At 48.7% G+C, this 22018-nt stretch overlaps 2 protein-coding genes, 1 non-coding gene and 1 pseudogene across 3 annotated transcripts; 2 read left to right on the top strand and 2 right to left on the bottom strand.

Moving 5' to 3' along the window:
* Positions 1–440: 440 nt before the first annotated feature.
* On the top strand, positions 441–17203 carry LOC136507287 (disease resistance protein Pik-2-like). Its single transcript, XM_066502059.1, has 4 exons — positions 441–1049; positions 1227–1286; positions 1847–2605; positions 14882–17203. The coding sequence occupies exons 1-4, from the start codon at positions 441–443 to the stop codon at positions 16109–16111; spliced, it is 2658 nt and encodes an 885-aa protein (XP_066358156.1). The 3' UTR covers positions 16112–17203.
* Positions 16252–16995, top strand: LOC136507288 (putative disease resistance protein At1g58400). The gene has a single exon (XM_066502060.1). It carries the CDS (start codon positions 16252–16254, stop codon positions 16993–16995), a length of 744 nt encoding a protein of 247 aa, XP_066358157.1.
* A 2013-nt stretch (positions 17204–19216) lies between the features above and the next one.
* LOC136507289 (uncharacterized) lies at positions 19217–21411 on the bottom strand (annotated as a pseudogene).
* Positions 20797–20935, bottom strand: LOC136509726 (small nucleolar RNA Z247). Its single transcript, XR_010772470.1, has one exon. It is a non-coding gene; the product is annotated as a small nucleolar RNA Z247 (small nucleolar RNA).
* Positions 21412–22018: the final 607 nt, after the last annotated feature.

Raw genomic sequence — 22018 nt, forward strand, 5'->3', positions numbered from 1 at the left:
AGGTGTCCAAGGCCTCCCCATCTTTTTTTCACGGGTTAGAGTGAGTGACCCGAGGAGAAAGAAGATGCTGCATCTGTTTTATATGGGGGGCATTTGTAGGGGCGGCTAGTGATTGAGCCGCCCCTACAAATATCATTTCCAGGGGCGGCTGGTGATTGAGCCGCCCCTACAAATCAGACCCCATTTGTAGGGGCGGCTCGTAACACCAGCCGCCCCTGCTATTCCATTTGTAGGGGCAGCTGGTGTCTGGGCACCCGAGCACGCCGCTGTAGGGGCAGCTCCATCACCAGCCTCCCCTACAAAAAAAAATCGAACCGTTGCTAAAAATCATTTTCTACGTAGTGAACAGGAACCTGCGCTACCGCCTCATCAAGGATGGCTCAAGCTCCAAGCCTGCCGGTGCGGCAGCGGAGCAGGCTGGCGCCTTTGATGGTGCAGCAATGTTTGGCATAAACCAAGCCATGATTGCTGCCGTAGAGCACCAACAGTCCAAGGCAGACCTCCTGCAGCTGGTCACTAGCAAGGAGGTCGACCTGAGGGTGATGGCTGTGTGGGGAACAACCGGTGATCCTGGGAAGACGGCCGCCATCCATGAGGTTTATGATGACCCAAGTGTGACCTCAAGGTATGGAGTCAGGGCATGGGTTAGGCTGATCCACCCTTTGAAGCCAAGAGTGTTTCTTCATAGCATGGTAAGGCAATTCTTTGAAAATGTTCATGATAAGCCTCAAGGGGGAGAAGAAGTAGTAATGAATGTTGGGGCAAGTGTTCTTCTCAAGATGGAGAGGATGAACCAAAGTGATTTAGTGCACACGTTTACTACACAGTTGAGTAGCAATAGCTATCTAATTGTAATAAATGACCTACGCACAATAGAAGAGTGGCAATGCATCAGAAGGTACTTCCCTGACAACAAGAAACAGAGCAGAATCATAGTGTCCACTCAGCAAGTTGAGGTTGCAAGCTTATGTACAGAGCAACCATACCAAATGTCCGAGTTCAAGCAGCTCCCGTATGACCAAACACTTTATCTGTTCCATAGGCAGCAGGTAAGTCTCCATCAAAAAATTTCTTCCAGTTATTGTTTTGTTCGACACGACTGAGGTTGTTGTTTTTATTCCATTTCTGACTAAAGGAATCAGAGGAGCGGACCAGTGCATCAAATTTTGACGAAACTTTTCCTCAAAAATTTTTTGACGAAAATGAAGCAAAACCTGCTGATTTAGAGGAGGGAAAAATCAAATGTGAACCACCACAACTTGACCAAGAATGAAAATGTCAAGAAGGTAAAACAGGAAACAAATCAGTCATCTAACACAACTATGGTTATTCTTTATTTCCTCATGCATGTCCTCGATTCCTCATAGTTAACGGGTTTCACTCTACTGAAAATTTTGTTATATAAATTGCATGCACACAAATTATATTTTCTTACATGCATGACGCGTGCTTTTCACCCTCAAATATTTTTGTGTCATCTCAAATTTACTTTGTAAAATTTGACAAAATATGCATTCCTGGTTAATATGTTATTACATCCCAAATGTATTATCAGATTTATGCTACAGATGAGCTAATCCTGGTAGTTAGCTTAAAAGAATAATTAACAAATATATAAAAAAGAATGTATTCTCAGATCTATTGTATACATGCCTCCCAATGATATTGAAAGTTTTACTGTGGAAGCTCTAATAGAGATATTTATAAAATTATATACTTTTGTAGTTTTGTGGGCATATTATGCTTACCGAAAGTGTAATGTGAATGTCAATATCCGGGTAGCTCGATGTGCAATTGTATAGACCACAAGGGAATAAATTTCTGAAACAAATGTTGTGTTCATCAGGTTATTATTCCTGAGCCCATCTGTGACCCAGCAACGCCTAGTAATGAGATACATGAAGAATATCGACAACCAAAGAGTACAGATGGAAATAATTTCTGTACCTCAACTGCTAGAAAAAAGTTTGATCGCAGGAGGACAATGGCACTGGATGATGATGTACTTGTTGGGAGAAAGACAGAGAAATCCAAAGTTCTTGATTTGATTGGTCAACCTTCGGACATGGAAGGCTGTAAGGTGATCTCTGTCTGGGGAATGGGAGGCCTTGGCAAAACTACTCTTGTCCGAAGCATCTACAGAAGCCAACAGCTTGGTAACTGGAAGCGTGCTTGGGTCACTCCGCGTCCTTTCAACAATGAAGTGCTCATCAGAACCTTAGTTTTGCAATTACTGACAGACGATCCTACTGCAGCAAGTGAAATAAAACAGAAAAAACTCGACGACGATCCTACTGCAGCAAGTGAAATAAAACTGAAAAAACTCGACCAGGTAAGGACAAACCTAGCAACGATGAGGTTGGATGACCTAAGAGAAAAGTTAAAAAATATTCTAGAAAAGCATAAGAACTGTCTCATTGTTCTTGATGACCTATCATCTATTGAAGAATGGAACTTGGTTCGAGATCATTTGGCAAAGGCTAAACGGATCATAGTCACCACAAGGGAACATAAAGTTGCCAAACATTGTTCGCGAGAAGACATGAACACGCACCAACTTCAAGTCCTGGATCAAGAGGAGGCACTTGCCCTCTTCGTAAAGAAGGTACTTCTGAACATTTCTTTGTCAATTATTCCTATTGAAATGACTTTGCTTTGGCTATTGCATTAGCATTGTTAAGTTTTCCGGAATATTGGCCGTCTACAAAACATGCTTTTCTTTGTTTATTCGTGCCATAAAGTTCACTAATTACATAAAATGTGCTCTTATTAACTCTGCCTCTCGTATTCTCAAGCCTGAAGTGGCTGTATGTTAGGGATAGAGATCGGAAGAACTAGAATGGGGAAGGGAAGAAAACAAAGGTAGCGTCGGAGGGCATATTAGCTATAGAGAATTCAGTTATCTATTGTATTGTTACCTACTCTCGCACGGCTCCTTCTCTTTAATACATTTTGAGAGAGTATTGGTGTTTAGATAATGCTCGATTAGATTGCTCAATGACTACCAGTGAGTACATAAAAGGCACGATAGGGAGCCTAGGTCGGCAGGCCCATGGCCCAAGGGTTTACATTCTAACACGCCCCCGCATCGGAACTGGGAGCACAACGAACATTCAGACTGGACCTAAACTTCATAAAGACGGATGTTGGCAAATCTTTGGTGAAGATGTCAGCGTATTGGGACGATGTAGGAACATGCAAGACGCGAATTTCACCAGGAGCGGCGTGTTCACGGACCAAGTGTAAGTCAATCTCCACATGTTTAGTCTGCTGGTACTGAACGGGGTTGGTGAAGAAGTAAACAACACTGATGTTGTCACAATAAACAATGGTGGGCGCGGCAAACAGGGTAGTGAAGTTCCCTAAAAAGCTGGCGCAACCGGCAAGCTTCGGCGATGCCATTGGCCATGACGCGACACACGTCTTCATCATTGGACCGGGACACTGTCGGCTGGCGCTTGGAAGACCAGGAAATGAGATTGTCCACAAGGAAGACAGCATAAGATGAGGTGGATTTGCGAGTGTCAAGGTAGGCGGCCCAATTGGCGAAGTCCGTTAAGATGGAGACCGAGGTCCAGAGCGCCCTGTAAATACCGCAAAATCCGCTTCATAGCAGCGAGATGGGGATCTCTCGGGTCGTGCATATGTAAACAAACTTGTTGGACGATATAAGCGATATCGGGTCGAGTAAATGTGAGATACTGCAGAGCACCTGCAATGTTGCGGTAGTGAGTAGAATCAGACACCAAAGTACCAGCAGCAGACAATTTGGAGTGAGTGTTCATAGGAGTACTGCATGGCTTGCAATCTTCCATATCAACAGGGTCCAGAATATCTAGCAAATACTCTCGTTGTGAGACAAATAGGCCATGATCTCGATGTTCAATAGTAATACCTAGGAAGTGATGAACAGGACCCATATCTATCATAGAGAATTCCTGTCGAAGAGCCGAAATAATCTGCTAGAGGAAACTCTCTGACGAAACGGCGAGAACGATGTCATCAACATAGAGAAGCAAGAAAGCCATATTAGTGCCACGACGGTGAATAAACGACGAGGTGTCAGACTTAGCTTCGACAAATCCAAGAGATGTGATACGAGAAGTGAAGTGACTGTGCCAAGCGCAAGGGCCTACTTCAATCCATATAGAGAGCGGTTCAGGTGGCAAACATGATCAGGTCTAGAGGAGTCAACAAAACCATATGGTTGCACGCAGTACACTGTCTTGGTCATAGTGCCATGCAGGAACACATTCTTGATGTCGAGCTGATGAACGGACTAAGAGCGGGAGAGAGCCAAACTAAGTACCACACAATTGGTGGCAGGCTTCACAACTGGACTCAAAGTCTTGTCGTAGTCAATCTCGGGTCGTTGAGTGAAACCACGTAAGACCCATCAAGCATTGTAGCGATCAAGAGAACCATCTAACAGGAACATGTCGTGATATACCCATTTGCCGGTGATAACATTGACTCCAGGGGATGAGGTACCAAGGTCCAAGTGTCGTTTTGCCTGGAGCGCATCGAACTCGGATTGCACAGCACACCAATTCAGATTAGACAGAGCTGATCGAAAAGGCATCAAATGCAAGGAGAGCACCACGTGCCATGTAGAGGTTGAGGAGATCCACCGGCTGGATGAAACCGAATTTGGCACAAGTGCACATACCATGCGCATTGGGCACAACGGCCTTCGGGGCCATGGTTGCGATGCACCCGGTGGCACACTTGGCACCACTGGCAACAACCTAGGACAAGGTGTCGACAGGGGCAGCGGCATGGGGCGGTCCGACGGAGGTCCCAACAGCGCCGCTGGCAACAGCTTGGGACGTGGTGTCCATAGGGCCCGTGGCACAAGGCTTGGGCAGTGAGGATGGCCTGACGGGTGGAGACCCAGACCCAGCTGGAGGCGGTGGCTTGGTAGCGCCAGGGGCATGCAGCCAAGCCGAATCGGCTGTAGGCGCATGCGCAGCTTGAGCACTAGTCCCGATGAGCAAAGTGGAGCAATCATCATTGCTAAAAATGTCCAAGGTTGTGGGATCCAAGGGAGAGGTAGACATATCAGAAATCCGCGTGCGGCTCCATCCCGAGGAAAGCCTCACAGACGACAACGAAGCTGGCGATGTGCAGCACCCCCGTCGGATTAAGGTGCTGTAGCTCTAGACCCCACTCATTGAGGAGCCCGCGCAAGAACCAGTGCGCGGGGTATCCCAACCCATGCTCATGGAAGGTGAGGAAGGACACCACCTCGTCAGGCTGAGGCTGCGGAAACTCCTCCCTCCCGGGAACCCTCTAGTGCGCCACCTCCTGCAGTGGTAGAAACCCCTTCTTGACGAAGGCCTCCAGCACCGACTTCCTCACGGTGGACGACCTCCAGTCCGACATTTCGCCCCGGTTCGCAAAAGGATTAGGTGAGTTCTTCTCTTCCCCCTCGCTCTCTCCCTTTTTTCTTTCCTAAAAACCTCCGCGGCTCTTAGGAATGCTCACGGCAAGAAGGAAGAGGGAAGGCGGCGGCATACGAGGAACAGGCAAAAGAACGGGGCGAAAAAACCCTCTCCCTTCTCCTACTTAAAGGAAAAGGGAACAACAGTCAGGGAAAGGCGCACCGATCGGGGAAGGCAGAACGGCGGAATGAAAAATCCTCTCTCTTTCCCATTTAATGCAGATAAGACACGCCCTGACCGATGAGACGTGCCCTGCGCGATGGAACGGCTCCTGATCAGAAGGAACATGGCCCGGCCATGGCCCACCACTACCGCACGACGGGCACAGGAACCGAAGCGCCATCGCACGCGGGCGGCTCCCCGCTTCCCCAAGCCAAACCTGGAGAGATCCAAAGCGAAATCTTCCGCTAGAAGAAACCATCCGAACCCCTGAGTCGATCGAATCACTCAAGATACACACCGAGACATAGGTAGGAAGCGAAGGGACACCCCATGTGGGCCATGCTGACTCCATCACGAACGACGAGCACGGGTCCCGGTCGGACCTTTTCCGACTAAAGCTCTCCGAGCCCCGTCACTCCGGTCGTCAAGATAAACACTGCCAAACCCCCTCTATTTCCTTATAAGCATTTCATACATCCATACGCGCACTCATTCCATACGCCCGTGCCTCCCGGATGATTCGGGCCCTGAATCGCCCGGGGGCCCGAGAACTAAGCATCGCACGTGCTGCAAAATGCATCACAATGCTCCGTATTGCGTCATGAAGCGGCGGTTGCCTCATTCGACATGAGCAGCCAACAGAGCCAGGGGAGAAAATCGCAGATGAGCCTCGTGCGGCCCTCGCCCGGTCTGGCAGACTGGGTCATCTCAACGTTCTCATTCGATCCTGAACCTCTCGCCAAGCCCACAGAATCTCCATCGAGGGGAGGCCGTTAGGCCACCCGGGTCGGTCTATGGAACGACCCAGGCATCTGCCGGGTAGTAGGTAAAGGAGTAGTGGAATGTCACAAGAGGGCTATGCCGACCCCGTCACGAACGACGGACCCAGATTTCACTCGATCACACCCATTAGTGAACTCACCGAGTGCGTCACTCGAACCCGAGCGATCGGGACAAGCGACAAAACTCAACCCCTCCGGTTGTGAGGGACCGAGGATGGGGTAATGCACACAAACTCACACCGACCCCTATGAAGGCCCGACAGGTCTCAGGGGCTCAAGCCAAACGCCTGGGTCTGCGACCCCGATCTCGCCCCATCCGGCTACGCTTCCGACTGCGCTCCAAGGACACCTGGGTCTGTGACCCCGATCTCGCCCCATTCGGCTACGCTTCCAACTACGCATCAAGCTCCTGGGACCGCGACCCCGAACTCGCCTCGTCGGGATCCACAAGCTCCGGCTCATCCGATTCCAAAAACTAACTAGCTACCTCGGCTACCTAGGCTATGCCAAGGCCAGGATCCACAACTCCAACCCGCCCGGTCCCGTGGCATGCACCGACGCCTGGACCCACGGGCTCCATCTCGTCCGATCCCTGAAAACTAACTGTCCCTAACCACGGCGCGCACCGACGCCAGGGTCCATTCGCGACTCTGACTCGCCCGATCCCACGGCGCGCAACGACGCCAGGAGCAGTGAGCTCAGTCACACCCGAACTAAACCCCTCGCCCGGTCCTACGGCATGCATCGAGGCCAAGACCAATCAGTTCTATCTCAAAATCCAATCCCCGCGCCTAACCACCTTGGCTGCACAGCGACGCCTTGGTGACAAAATTCGGTCTCGAACTAGGAACACACACACCCGCTGAACCAAACATCCCCCAGACAGTTCTGCCCGAACCGCCCGGGGGCTCAGGGGCTACACCTGTGGGTGCGCTCGCGCGCACCCGCCGACACAACAGGAAAACCTCCCCCGCTGACAACGCGGAAAACCCCCCAGCCGATTCTGCCCGAACTGCCCGGGGGCTCGGGGGTACACCCGCGGGTGCGCTCGCGCGCACCCACCAGCAAGTCAAAAAACCCCCCGGACAATTCTACCCGAATCGTCCGGAGGCTCGGGGGCTCCTGTCGGGTTCAAAAACCTGAGGTCCCTCGGGGACCGGCTTCTGTGCCAAGGCTCGGCCCAAACAGACAGCACACAGCTCATAGGCCAGCCCAAGGGTCTAGAGCAACAGGCCGAAAGGGTGGTCCAGCCACCGACCAGAAGGTCTGGCCGAAAAGGAACAACGCCCGCTCGTCGACAACTTCGGCCCACCTCTCCGACCGGAGTGCTCGCTTCGGACTCCAGTCGCCTCCGGACGACCTCTCCGATCGAAAGGCCAAGCCCAAAGTGCTACATTCGACTCCGACCCCATGTCCCCCGACCGGGGTTCATAGAAACCCTGCTCACCGCTCTTCTCCGAGTGGCGCGCCCAGGGCCGACTGGAGCCGTCCGACCGGGGACGCCCGCTCGGAAGGAACCAGGGGACAAACGGAGAAAGCAAGCCAGGGCGCACAAGTCAAACCAGGCTACCAGGGACCATACCCTGAGCACCTGCGGGAACAATGCTCTGCAACCATCCTGACACAAACAGTATTGTAGGCGCCAATATTTATCTCTATAGTGTTGTGGGCGCCGTTAACTCCCATACGGTAAGGCCCCCCACGTGCCTCTGGGCATCGATAGTATTATGGGTGCCGGGATTTACCATGCCAGGTGAATATGGTGAGACTCCTCACATGCCTTTAGGCATCAACAGTATTTGCAGGTACCGACATCTACCATTCCCAAAGGCAACATGATCTCCCACATGCATCTAATATTCTACAATGACATCAACAGTGTTGTGGGCGCCTGCCATTATATTGTACCCGCTGGCATGGACAACAAAGCCCAATAGCATATGTACCCTTACCCTCTCACTTGTAAAGCCATCCCTTTTGTCTATAAAAGGGGATGCGCTCCCTCCAACAAAGGGGTCTCTTTTTAGTCCTTTCTGGTAAAAAACCATCATCGATCAAGTTCATCAGCTCACAACCATAGAATCGCTGGGTTCTTACCCCAAGCACGCGATTGAATGCTTAGCTCATAGTGTAGCTCCCGTCGCTCTTGGCCCTTCTGACCGGAGCCGACCTGACCTCTTCTATACCTCATCTTTCTCATTCTCATTTGTAACCCAACTTCGAGCACCTGGGCTCAGGAATAAAGTCACTAACCGACCCAAACTGGACGTAGGGCATGTTGCCTAAACCAGTATAAACCCTGTGTCATTGAGTGCTAGGCCACCTCCGATCACAACGTACGGCAAAACTACAAATATTTACTAGTTAGTCATATTCTGCACCGACACTAGGCTACACAAGCAACTACCACTCAAGACAAGTATGGAATTGTAAATGCGAGAGAGATAGAGTGGTATACCAATCGAGCAAGAGACAATCAAGAAAAAAGGAGACTCCAACTCTATGGTTCAGTTGCTTGCCGACAACCTACGTCCACGTTGTGGTGAGACACTAACTAGGTGGCTCACGCGCTAATAGGCATCACACCGCTAGCCCACCACTTGGGCGCCATAAGAACCACACTAGAGAGAGCTCCAGAAGCCACGATTCCACTAGAGTACCTGTTTGCAAATGTTCCGCGGGGACTAAGGTCAAGAACCCCTCATAAATCACTGATTGGTGCTGGAAACTATCACCACCTTCCGCTCAACAATCCACCGCTGCTCCAAGCCATCTAGGTGGCGGCAACCACCAAGAGTAACAAGAAATCCCGTAGCAAATTGATCACTAGTGCCACTAGATGCTTCAACTCAATGCAAAAGCACTTTGGATCACTCCCAACTCACTTAGATGATCAACAAATGATGGAAATGAGTGGGAGAGGTTTGGCTCAGCTCAAGAGGTTGTATCAACTTTGAAAATGGCCAATAGAACCTCCCCAAGACGACCAAAGCCCTTAAATACAGCCCCAAGGCTTACACTAGCCCTTGCTCTAGAAATCGACCGTCGGACCACGGGATCAGGACTGTCAAACCGTCCAACGGGTCAATCTGACCACTCTATGAGCTGCCACGTGTCCATGTGGTTCAAACTATCCATTGGTGCCTCAAAAGTTTGATTCCACTATTCGACCTAGCGAAGTCCGACGACCATCAGACTACACTGCAGCCATAGTCCGACACCCACCAGAGAGGTTCTAGAACCTTACTCGAGTCGGACCAGCTGACGAGACTATAACATAGGGATATGCTAAGTCTCGGGGTAAGAGGTTCCCAACCGAAGGACCACCCGACCGATCCCTCCAGTACTGCTCGGGGGCTACACCTATCAGGGGCGCTGGCACGCACCTTCCGGCTAAGGATTAGGGGGAACCTGAGCATGCCCTCGACCTCTGCTCGGGACTTGGGGGCTCACCCGAGCCCTAGACTCCCAATCAACGGTAGCTCGAGCCTGATCCTTGGGCTCTACCTCCAGCACAGGACAAGGGTCGGGCTGAAACCTAGTGCCCCAAGCGCCCAAGGCTCGGGGGCTCCTAAGCGCAGCCCAATGGGCACAGCGATGTCATCCACTCTTCCGACATAGTCACGCACAGGGCATGACACAAGGGGACAAAACCCCTCTACCGGCTTTAGGGGCTCAGGAGCTTCTAGGCCCGCTCATTAGTCCCTCAAGCCAGATGCCTTCGCCACCAATGAAGTCTCCAGAAGGTGCACCTAGTGGAGGCTGGTCCATGCCAACAAGGTTTGACGGTCAGAGCGTCAGAGCAGAGCAGCCAGATGATGCCTAGGGCTTCCCTGGCTCTACGACAATGCCGAGGTCCATCCATGCCGCAGCAATGCCCTCTTGGACTCCGGTGCATGTAGACCATAGACTAAACCCCGTGAACCGCCATGTACCGCACCTACCTCGATATATAAGGGGAGGTTGGATCCTACAGAGGGGGGAGGACGAATAGAAGGCAAACAGAATCAAGCCAATCGAATAGAGTCCTCACTACAACTCAGAGCTCAGAGCTATGCACTAAGAGCAGAGCCACCTCGAGAGGAGTATCAAGAGGTCCTCACCATCGTCTTCTTCCTCTCCGACGAGGAAGAAACCTCACCACCAATGAGCCTAGGATAGCACCGAGCGATCCCCTTCCAAATCTCTTACACTATGTTGTAACCCCTCGATTTGGGTGGTCTGGAATACAAGAAACATTTGCTGCTGGACATAGGGCCCTGATAGCTCGAACAAGGATGAGTTAGTACGTCCTCTCTGTGTTCTTGAGTCCACCCGAGCCACCGGAGACCCACACTTAGTGACATCCAACGAACAACAATGCATGTCGTGGTTTCTACACTGCAACACCAGCGTCCGACGGTGGCCGTTGGACCAATTTTGTGGTCCGACGCCCCTAATACCGAGCGCCTATTCCTCTGCTGAGCTAAACTTCGGATGATGAATAGTGTTACCATACCGTTTGGTGCCCTAGATTTCCTTGGTCCAACGCTTCGCGCGTGTTCACTGCCTTCTCTATGAGCTAGGGTCGACCGTCGAACCCTACGGGTTAATGGTCCGACGCCTGCGTTCACACGGTCTGACGCCTGCTCAAGGTCTCCTTCTCTTCCAATCTTCAAGCCCTTTACAAATGTGCTAACTCCAAGTATATCCATTATTTGTGTACATGAGTTAGCATTTTTCAAAGTTTTTTCAAAGGGTTATGTTAGCTCACTACGTCCTAATGCACATGCATGGAGTCATTTCACCTAATGGCACTTTAGATAATCACATTAGCTTCGAGTTTCCTCTCTTTTAGTATGACTATCTATCCTAAACCCGATCACACACTCTATTGTGTCTTGACTGGCAAACAAAGGCCATATCTTATACCTTTGCCTTGAGTCTATAGGATTTTGTTTTTTTCTTTCTTCTTTTCCAAATGTGGAGAACTTGATCACCTTCTTGTGGCCATCTCCTTCACCTGGAGTGCCATCCAGCTCCACCATAATTGTGAACCAACCTAACTCAATCACAACACTTAGAGCATAGGGTTAGTTCACTAGGTTGTCTCAATTAGGCAAAACCAAACATAGCGTTTTCAGCGGCAGCAGGCAATCGGGCCGGCAAGTGGAACTCAGCGGCCACGGTGGTAGGGTTTGTGGAACCAAGGAGAGGTCCTAGGAGCTAACCATCTCATTGATACCATGATAGAGTATTAGGGTTTGGATAATGCTCGATTAGATTGTTCAATATGACTATTAGTGAGTACATAAAGGAACGATGGGGAGCGTGGGTCGGCAAGCCCATGGCCCATGGGTTTACATTCTAACACATTTGGCTCTGCTGACAGTGAGTTCCCTATAGCATAGTTTCATTTGGGGCTTAGAGATCACGCCCAATCTGGCCCAAGTACATTAGCGTTTGGACTTCTAACGCGCCCACTTCATTTGGGCTCCGGGACACCCGGTTCTCCACATGTTGGATGGGCTATAGCGGCTGGTCTCCGGTAGCATGTGTAACACATAACTATAGTGTAACTACATTTGCACGCCCTCAAGACTAAGGGCCTGTTTGGTAGAGATTCATCAGCTCTAGATTCACCAAAAATAACTCCACTCCACAAAAAAATCCCAAGCACTCTAGATCCACCAAATCTAGATTCACCAACAAGGTGGATCTAGAGGGCTAGATTCACCATTTTGGTAGAGCTCCTCTTGGGGTGCTCCACCAACTCAAGTTTGGTGGAGTTGAAAAAAATTACTCACCAATGCCACTCATTACACACGTACCGGTTCTCTTTCTTCTCTCTCCTTCCTTTTCCCTTCTTTCCCGTTCTCCCCATCCAGCACCTTGGATGCACCATGGCCACCGCCCCATTCCTATTGGCTCCCTAGCCGCACCATCGGAGCCCTGCGTCAGCCGAGCACGCACTCAGCACTGGCCATGGCTGGCCTGATGCCGTGCACAACGAGAACTGCCTGTCCTGGCCCCGTGAGCGCCGTGCGGTGAGATCCGGCCACAAGAGCCTCCCTTGGTCAAGGAGTCGCCATCCGGGAGGCGTCCGCCCACACCCACACGGGCAGCCGAGATGCTGGCCGGCAAGGCTCCTGCCCTGCCCCCATGCGTTGTCGGGCCACCGGCCGAGGAGGCGCCCGCTCGTGCCCCGCGCCAAGGAGTCATCGGCTGAGGAGGCGTCCGCCCATGCCGCCACGAGCCACCGAGATGCCCGTGCCGAGGAGCTATGATGTCAGCGCGCCATGCCTAGACCGGCGCCTGGCTGGCCACCAAGCCGCCATGGCCGCTGGGGCCACACGCTGCCAGCTAGGGCCGTGCCCGCGCCAGCCAGAGAAGGAAGAACAGGCGCTGGCATCAAGCGCCCCGGGTGCGGCTGCCCGCGAGCATCGGCCCCGCCCTGGCCGTGCACCGGCCGCGAGCGCCCCAGCCATGACTGCTCACGAGCACCGATCGCGGCTGCCCGCACCTGAGCACGGGCCCGGGGAAAGAGAAAACGAAAAAAGCCAAACAGACTCACTGACACGTGGAGCCTATCCCAAGGGCAAATCTTGTCCATTCGAACCAAAATGCCCTTGGGTGGATCTGGAGCAGCTGCATTAGCCAAACAGTTTTCTTGTAGATCCACGGTGCAGCTGATCCGTGGTGAATCTTAGATCTAGATTTACTTTTTTTTAGTAGTGAATCTCTACCGAACAGGTCCTGATATACAGTGGCTTTTTTAAGATATCCAGACTATTCCCTCTGTTTAGCGATGTCGGCCTTTTTCCTTTTAAGATGTCATAATTATTGCATCTACGATTTTAAGATTCTTTATGTCAGTTACCACAGAACTGATTCATATGAAAGCAACCAACTAGTCAACAAATTTGACATACAATTCTTTTAGACTCAAAAGTTGGCATGCACACTTAAATTGCCCTATCTTTGTAAAAATTCCGTTACTTCGAGAAAGTGGTAGAACTGATGTGTATCTTTTAACTAGCAGTACTAAATCCGTCAACCTGTGCTCTTACGCGAGCTAAAAAATGAGTAGTAGAGGTATATTGCTAATTAAATTCAGTACCTACAACTAATCGTAATTATTAATCTTTGAGCACACACTCTATTCATATTCTGTTGTGCGGTGACTCAAATTCTACTGGGACTAAAATTCAAGAGAGACGTTCTATTAAACTTCTAGTTCTATAGGACTTAAGTGTAGAATTATATTAGATGTGCTATGTCCCTATCCCACCCCTAAACTAAACGCCACCATAATGGCATAGGTGTGCCTTGGTGGCCATATCTACAATGCCAGTTGTGTGACTCTATAGATGGCCATTCGGGCTGCCCGGCCCAGCACGGCACGAACCCGTGCTCGGCACGGCCCGATGCACCCAGCCCACGGGCGGCGCCAACGGCCCAAGCACGGCCCTAAAGGGGGCAGACCGTGCCGGGCCGGCCTGAAGGCCTGCTGGGCCCGACGTGCCTGAGTCGGCCCAGGAGCGAGCTGCTACGCCACCGCCGATGCAACGCGCTGGCCGCCGCTGCTGCGGGCGGTGGCCAACAAACGCGGAGGAGCTGCGCCGGCGCCGCGGGAGCTGCCGCTACGCCGCCGCCAAGTGGTGGCCATCGAATGCGGAGGAGCTGCGCCGGCGCCGCGGGAACTGCTGCTGCGCTGCCGCCAGGCGATGGCTGTCGAGTGCGTTGGGCGGAGTCGGAGGAAAAGGCGAGGAAGAGAGACGGAGCGTTGGGCGGAGCCGGAGGAAAGCGAGGATGTAGCGGAAGGGTGCGTGCGGAGTCACGCGCGCTGCGACGCTGCGCGAGCGGAGTTGGGGTGCGGCGGCTGGGTGTGGGAATTAGGAATTAGGGTTTCGTTTTTATACCTAAGTTGAAGGTGGCTGTGAAAGGCCTTAACAGGCCATCTGCAGATCGGGTCGGGCCGGGCAGCACGACGGGCTGAGAGAGTAGCCCAGGCATGGCCCTAGGATTAAGTCGGGCTGGCCCAGGCCCGACGGCCACTGGGCCGTGCCGTGCCTGGGCCGGGCCAAAAGAGTGGCCTGTGGGCGGGCCATCAGGCCTCGGGCCTTATGGCCAAGTATATGTGACTCCTTTGTGTTTGAGCAGCAACTAGGAAACTATTAATATTAAATAAAAAATCAGCGGTTACACCACTTATCTTTGAGCTAGATAGCCTAATAGTTCAATGGCCATTTCAGTTTCAATAAGTCCGAGTTGATCAAGTCGTCATCTTATAATTATTGTTCTTACATTTGTTTCACCATAATTTTTGCTCCCAAAGAATGCTAGTAGAAAGGCTGTGCAAGCTTGTAGAGTAAGGCATAGATCCCACTGTTTTTTATGTTGCTTCAGCTTCTCAAGAATTATTGGTCAAACAATGACATGCATTTTGTATTTTCAGTTAACAATAATAATTTTTTCATCCCAAGTATTTAAGCTTAGCTACATTTGCTGCAGGTGTTTAACGACCACCCTGAAAATACAAATTTAGGTACTGATATGTTGGATCAAGCAGCACCAATCATTAAGAAGTGTCATGGACTTCCCCTTGCAATATCTACAATTGGTGGATTCCTAGCTACTAAGCCTAAAACTGCCACTGAATGGAGGAAGGTCAATGATCACATCAGGGTTGAATTGGACATCAATCCTGAACTTAGGAGTATAAAGACAGTTCTTATGAGGAGCTATGATGGTTTACCATATCATCTCAAGTCCCCTTTCTTATACATGTCCATATTTCCAGAAGATTACAAAATTAAGCGAAAACGTTTGATAAGGAGATGGATTGCTGAGGGTTACTGTAGAGAAATGCATGGCATGACTGCAGAGAAAGTTGGTGACAAATATTTTGATGAGCTTTTGGATAGGAGCATGATCTTGCTATGGGAAGGGGCAATTCAGTATGGTGGGGCAATTGATTCTTGTCACCTTCATGATCTCATCCGTGAAATATGCATACTAAAGGCTAGGGAGGAAAACCTTGCTTTTACTCTAGAGGAAGGGTGTTGTTTGAGCGATGCACAAGGTACAATACGTCATCTTGTTATAGGCAGCAACTGGAAAAGAGATAAAGATGTACTGGAGAGCATGGTGGACTTGTCGCATGTACGGTCATTGACCGTATTTGGAGATTGGAAATCATTTTTTATTTCTGATAAGATGAGGTTTCTCAGAGTGCTCGATTTGGGTGATACCTTGGGGTTAAGGGATCATCATCTTGATCAAATTGGGCAGCTCCTTCACCTGAGGTACCTTTCTATACGAGGATGTTGCAATATCTACTGCCTTCCTAGTTCTTTGGGAAATCTGAGACACCTCCAAACTCTGGATGGTAGAGGTACAAATATAGCTAGTTTTCCATCTACAATCACCAAGCTACAGAAGCTAGAACAACTTCTTGCATCTGATGATGATTCGGAAGGAAGACAACAGGGCCTGGAAGATTTAATACTTCAACAGCTCCGTGAACATGAAGGATCATGTTTTCCGCTACGTTTTTGTAGGGCTGTTTTCTTTGAAGGTATCGACTCTGTCATTCCAGATATGGAGGATCACCTAATAGATGACCCCAGATCTGTATCCTATGATGCCATGGCGAGGATTGTCCAAGATGCTTTTCTTTTGTGGCATAGTAAATGTCAGATGGCTCCAGAGGCAGTCTTCTCAAGGAAAATGTTCCCATGAGAAAGAATAATTGCTGCACATCTTTGCTATACCACATCCGCATGTGTCTAACACGGATCCTCTTTTGCTTATCTGTTTGCTCTTTCTGCTGGAGGCCACAAGCTCTAGATGATGGTTTGAACAGGCGAGATGTATTCAACATGCAATCCACATTCTTTAGGCTTCTATTTGGGGGCGTTGAAGCTCCTAGAGGAATCAGGAAACTGAAGGCCCTGCACACACTAGGAGTTGTCAATGTTGCACGGAGCAAGACCACTCTGAAAGAGCTTGAAGGGCTTACTCAGCTACGTAAGCTTGGTGTGGCTGGTGTGCACAGCAAATACAGCAAGAAGTTCTGGTCTGTCATTTCCGCTAACAAGCAACTCCGATCACTGTCAGTGAAGGGTCATGGGTTAGATAGTTGTTTGGGTGATTTGTTGCCACCAATACACCTTGAGTGCCTCAAGCTGGAAGGCAAGCTAGTCAGAGTAACTGAGTGGATCCATAAGCTTCAGAATCTATTGAAGTTGCAGCTGGATGATACCCAAATTGCCTCAGCTGTTCCCATGCAAGCTATTGGAAAACTACCAAATCTTAAAGTGTTAAATCTACGTTTTGCTTCTTTTATAGCGAGGGAGCTCCTTTTCCATGGCCCGTCTTTCCCGAAGCTCATGGTGCTGGAGCTCAAAGGAGTATATTGCGATGAGCTATTTTTTAAAGAACACACAATGCCGAAGCTCGAGCTGATACACGCTGACTTTTTTGGGGCGCAAATGCATGGGCTAGCATTTCTCACGAGCCTCAAGGAAATTCGGCTGGGTAGTGCGACCAATGACATATTGAAGATAAATCTGCAGAGGCAGCTCACAGAAGATCTAAAACATGTCAAGCTGAAGCTGTTGTAACTGATCCAGCCGGCAGGACAAACACCTTCCTGTTCGTGACACAATGCCACATTTACTTGTTGTGTGCGACGGTTTGGAGTGTGCGGCAGGGTTGGACCGTTGGACTGTTGGAGTACCATGGTGATCCACGCTGATTGCTGACTAGGGGTGAAAAAAGGTCCAGACAGATCCCGTTCTGCCATTTCTACATTCAACCTGCCCAAATTCGTATTTGCAGTTATCCCAATCGTTTACGCATTTTTTATGTTTTTGGCAAATTTGAAGAGAAATTCCTTAATTGGAATATATTCATGGATACATGCTGTGAAAAATCAGAGGCGCAAGAGTGTGGGATAAACGTCGTCTCTCAATATCGAGAGTACGACGGCTTCATGTTAGCTTCTACGCACAGAACAGCCCTGTGTGTGGCCTTTACATAGAGTATAACAACCAGGTACTAGTCCAGGAGATTTGCAACAGCCTGTTCGTTTGGCTGTGGCTTGTCGTAAACGATCGTAAATTTTTAGCCGAAACAGTATTTTTCTCTCACACAAACCAGCCAGCAGTACTTCTTCACGAACCAGCCAACCAAACAGACTGTTGATTGGATCATAACAACTCACAAACTACCAGGTCTACCTATTCAACAGGGACTACCTATTCTCAGGGACTACCTATTCTCCTGGGCTAAGATATCCTTGGTTGTTACAGATTTAGGAAAGACACGTACAGCATACATGCATGCCTGTTATCTAACACTCCCCCTCAATCTAATCATTTCATGTTTAGATTGCTCTTGAAGATTTCCAGCTGCCACACACCTAGGGGTTTTGTGAAGCCATCTGCAACTTGATCTTTAGTGGATATATGTTCTATATCAAGAAGTTATCTAGTGACCCTTTCTCGAACAAAGTGATAATCAACTTCAATATGTTTAGTATGACCATGAAAAACTGGATTAGCAGAAAGATATTTAGCTCCTATGTTATCACACCAAATCTTGGCTATTCTAGGAGCATGAACTCCAATTTCCTGCAACAGAGTTTGAATCCACATGATTTCTGCTGTGTAGCATCTGCAAGTGCTTTATACTCAGTCTCAGTACTCGATCTCGACACTGTAGCCTGTTTTCGAGCACTCCAGGAAACAAGGTTGGGACCTAAAACAATGAAACCTCCAGTGGAACGTCAATCACCCAAGCACCCTGCCCAATCTGGATCAGAAAAGGCACTAATGAACAAGGAAGAAGATTTGTTAATATGAAGTCCAACCTTGGTTTGTACTGTGGTTGGAGTGTGCAAATACTGACAAACCTTATTAACTGAGAAAGAAATATCAGGTCTAGTCAGAGTTAAATACTGCAAGGCACCAACAACACTCCTATACTGAGTTGCGTCACTAGGACCAAGTAATGAACCTTCATGCAAGGATAATTTCTCTGATGTAGACAAAGGTGTACTAACAGGTTTGCAATTGCTCATACCAACCCGTCTAAGAATGTTGGATGCATAGTTTTCTTGAGACAGTATAATACCATTATTTAACTTGCTCACCTCTATACCCAAAAAGTAATGAAGATCTCCCAGATCCTTTAGAGCAAATTCCTGATTGAGATCTTGTAGCAGTGCTGCTGTCGCATTTGGAGTAGAGCTGGCAACGATTATATCATCTACATAAATAAATAAGAAAATAGTAACATCTCCCTTACTGTAGAAGAATAATGATGTGTCTGCCTTTGATGATTTGAAACCTAGTGCATGTAACTTTGCACCGAGTCTTGAGTACCATGCTCTAGGTGTTATTTTAAGCCCATATAGGGCCTTATCTAGTTTGCACAGGTAGTTTGGTACTGAGGGGTCTTCATATCCTGGAGGTTGCCTCATGTACACTTCTTCCTCTTAAACACCCTGAAGAAAAGCATTTTGTACATCATGTTGACGTAAGCTCCACCCTCTAGAGATGGCAATAGATAGAATAACTCTGATTGTAGTTGATTTAATGACTGGACTGAAGGTATCTTCATAATCAATACCATATCTCTGCTTGAAGCCTTTTGCAACTAAGCGAGCCTTATACCTGTCAAGACTAACATCTGATTTTCTTTTAATTTTATACACCCATTTACAATCTATAATGTTTCTTCCCTTTTGTGGAGGAACTAGATGCCATGTTTTATTCTTCATCAATGCCATATACTCAGCATCCATTGCTTCTTTCCAATTTCTGTTCTCTAGAGCTTCATCTAAATTTTGAGGTTCACCAAAAGTTGTGAGACGGTGTACTGTTTTGGCTTTCGAATTCCACCCTGCAATCGTGTCCTTGGTCTGATCATAGCTTCTGGTTCCTCGGATGATCTTGGAGTAGCATTATTGGCTGGATGGAGTTCTGGTTGGCCAGCAGGTGATTCTGAGGACACCTGAACCGATCCTGAGGAGTCCGCTGCAGCGTCTGGTGCTACCTGTACTGTGTCGGGCAAAATTGCTACGGTGACTTCATTCCCTCCATCTACTTCTATATTATTTGTTGTTGTATTTTCTTCAATAGTGCCTCCGTTCCCTCCATCTACTCCTGTATCATTTGTTGTATTTTCTTCAACAAAAACAGGGTTAGAAGGATTAGAATTAAACATATGATCACCCATAAATTCTCGCCCTTGATCATAAGCAGGATTATAAGAAGGTTAGGAGGAAGAAGGAAAATATCAGAGCGAAGACGGCACCAGCATTGGAGTGTAAAGTGGCGAAGGGAAAAATAGACTTATCAAAAGTGACGTCTCGGGAAATATAAACAAGGCATTTGAACCCCTTATGCATATTGCTGTACCCTAGAAACACGCACTGTTTAGAATGAAATTGAAGTTTGTGACTATTATAGGGCCGAAGGTTGGGCCAGCAAGCACACCCGAAAACTCGAAGGACACCATCCTTGAGGGCAGATGTCACAAGGGCCTTTATCCTCTCCCTTTGGCGTCAATAAAGCATGTCTTCAGTGTCGACAAACCATCTCTATGACGGTGGCATGATCGCTTGGGACATCCATCTCTTCCCATTGTCACAAGAGTAATTAGCAGTAATAGTTTGCCATGTCTTGCTGAGTCAAATAAAGAGTCTGTTTATGATGCATGTCAACAGGCCAAAAGCTATTAGCTTCGGTACCCTAGGTCGTCTAGTGTTTCAAGTCATCCTTTAGAACTTATTTTTTCTGATGTTTGGGGTCCTGCACCCAGTTCCGTTGGAGGAAATAAATATTATGTCAGCTTCATTGATAATTATAGTAAATTCACTTGGGTTTATCTTCTCAAGTTCAAATCTGAAGTGTTTTAGAGATTTCATGAGTTCCAAAATCTTGTCGAAAGACTCTTTGACCGAAAAAATGTTTCTATGCAAACTGATTGGGGTGGAGAGTATCAAAAACTTCATTCCTTCTTTGAAAAAGTCGGCATAACTCATTTTGTTTCCTGCCCACATGCACATCAACAAAATAGAGCTGCCGAGAGGAAACATCAACACATTGTTGAAGTCGGCTGGTCTCTCCTTGCGCGTGCTTCTATGCCCCTTGCTGCCACATATATCATAAATAGAATTCCTAGTAAAGTTATTGCCTTCACAACACCCCTTGAGCGTCTGCCAGAGTTGAATCGCTGCTGGTTAAATTGTTGGCGTTGTTGACCTTCACGACCACGACGAGGTGCTTGTCCTCCGCGTCCGCGATTGCCACGTCCATGGTCACCAAAAACACGCCCGCCAGAGCCACCGCGACCACCTCTATTTGTGGCGTTCACGCTGGAGTCGCCACTGCCTCCTTGCTTCAGATCAAGTCTGTTCTCAAAACTGAGCATATGAGAGTACAGCTCGTTGAGAGAAACAGGCTCGACCCTTGCAACAAGGGAAGTGACCAGTGGATTGAAGTCGAGATCCAATCCATTGAGGATGTATGCTGTCAGTTCTTCATCATCAAGTGGTTTGCCAGCTGCTGTCATCTCATCGCTGAGTGCACGCATCTTGCCGAAATACTCAGTGATGGATGAGCTGCCCTTCTGCATGGTGGACAAGGCAAGGCGCACATTTATGGATCGTGCGCGGCTCTGGGCGGTGAACCAGCTTCCCACCGCCTGCCATGCCTGTGCTGCCGTCTGTGACGTAGCAATCTGCACAAATACCTCCATGGAGACAGATGCAAAAAGGAACCCCAGGATCTGTTTATCCCGAGCGAACCACTCCTCATACGCCGGATTTGCAGTCTTGACGATCTTGCCATCTGCTGCCTTCTCGGAGATCTCGATGTCAGGGGCAACGGTCTTGCCGTTGATGTGCCCCTCCATTCGGGCATCGCGGTAAGCACCTGCGCTTGCCATAGCACGTGGTTACCCTTGGTCAGCTTCTCGGAGACTTGAATGCCGAAGAAGGGATTGGTGGAGCTATTAGCGATTGAAGCCATGAGTCTATCCTAAGCAAAACTGGCTCTGATGACCATGTGAAAAATCAGAGGCGCAAGAGCGTGGGATGAACGTCGTCTCTCAAATATCGAGAGTACGACGGCTTCGTGTTACCTTCTATGCACAGAACAGCCCTGTGTGTGGCCTTTACATAGAGTATAACAACCAGTACTAGTCTAGGAGATTTGGATCATAACGACTCACAAACTACCAGGTCTACCTATTCAACAGGGACTACCTATTCTCAGGGACTACCTATTCTCCTGGGCTAAGATATCCTTGGTTGTTACAGATTTAGGAAGACACGTACAGCATACATGCATGCCTGTTATCTAACACATGTGTCATTTGAGTGTTTTCTTAAGTTGTCTCCAATTTTTAAGAATGCATTATATTATAGGACGGATGGAGTATAACATTTGATGTCATGAATCTAATTTTTTTCCAAATTTAATCTTATTAGTTGCTGAAGATCCAATGATACTATTATTGTAAGGATCCCTTTTAAGGCTAGAGGGGGTGAATAGGCCTGTTTAAAATAGCACTTGAATTTGTTGTTAGTTCCTATGCGGCACTGCTGCTTGAAGCCCCGGCACCGCCGCTCGAGTG

The sequence above is a fragment of the Miscanthus floridulus genome, chromosome 15, assembly GCF_019320115.1.
Source record: "Miscanthus floridulus cultivar M001 chromosome 15, ASM1932011v1, whole genome shotgun sequence".
NCBI classification, from domain to species: Eukaryota; Viridiplantae; Streptophyta; class Magnoliopsida; order Poales; family Poaceae; genus Miscanthus; species Miscanthus floridulus.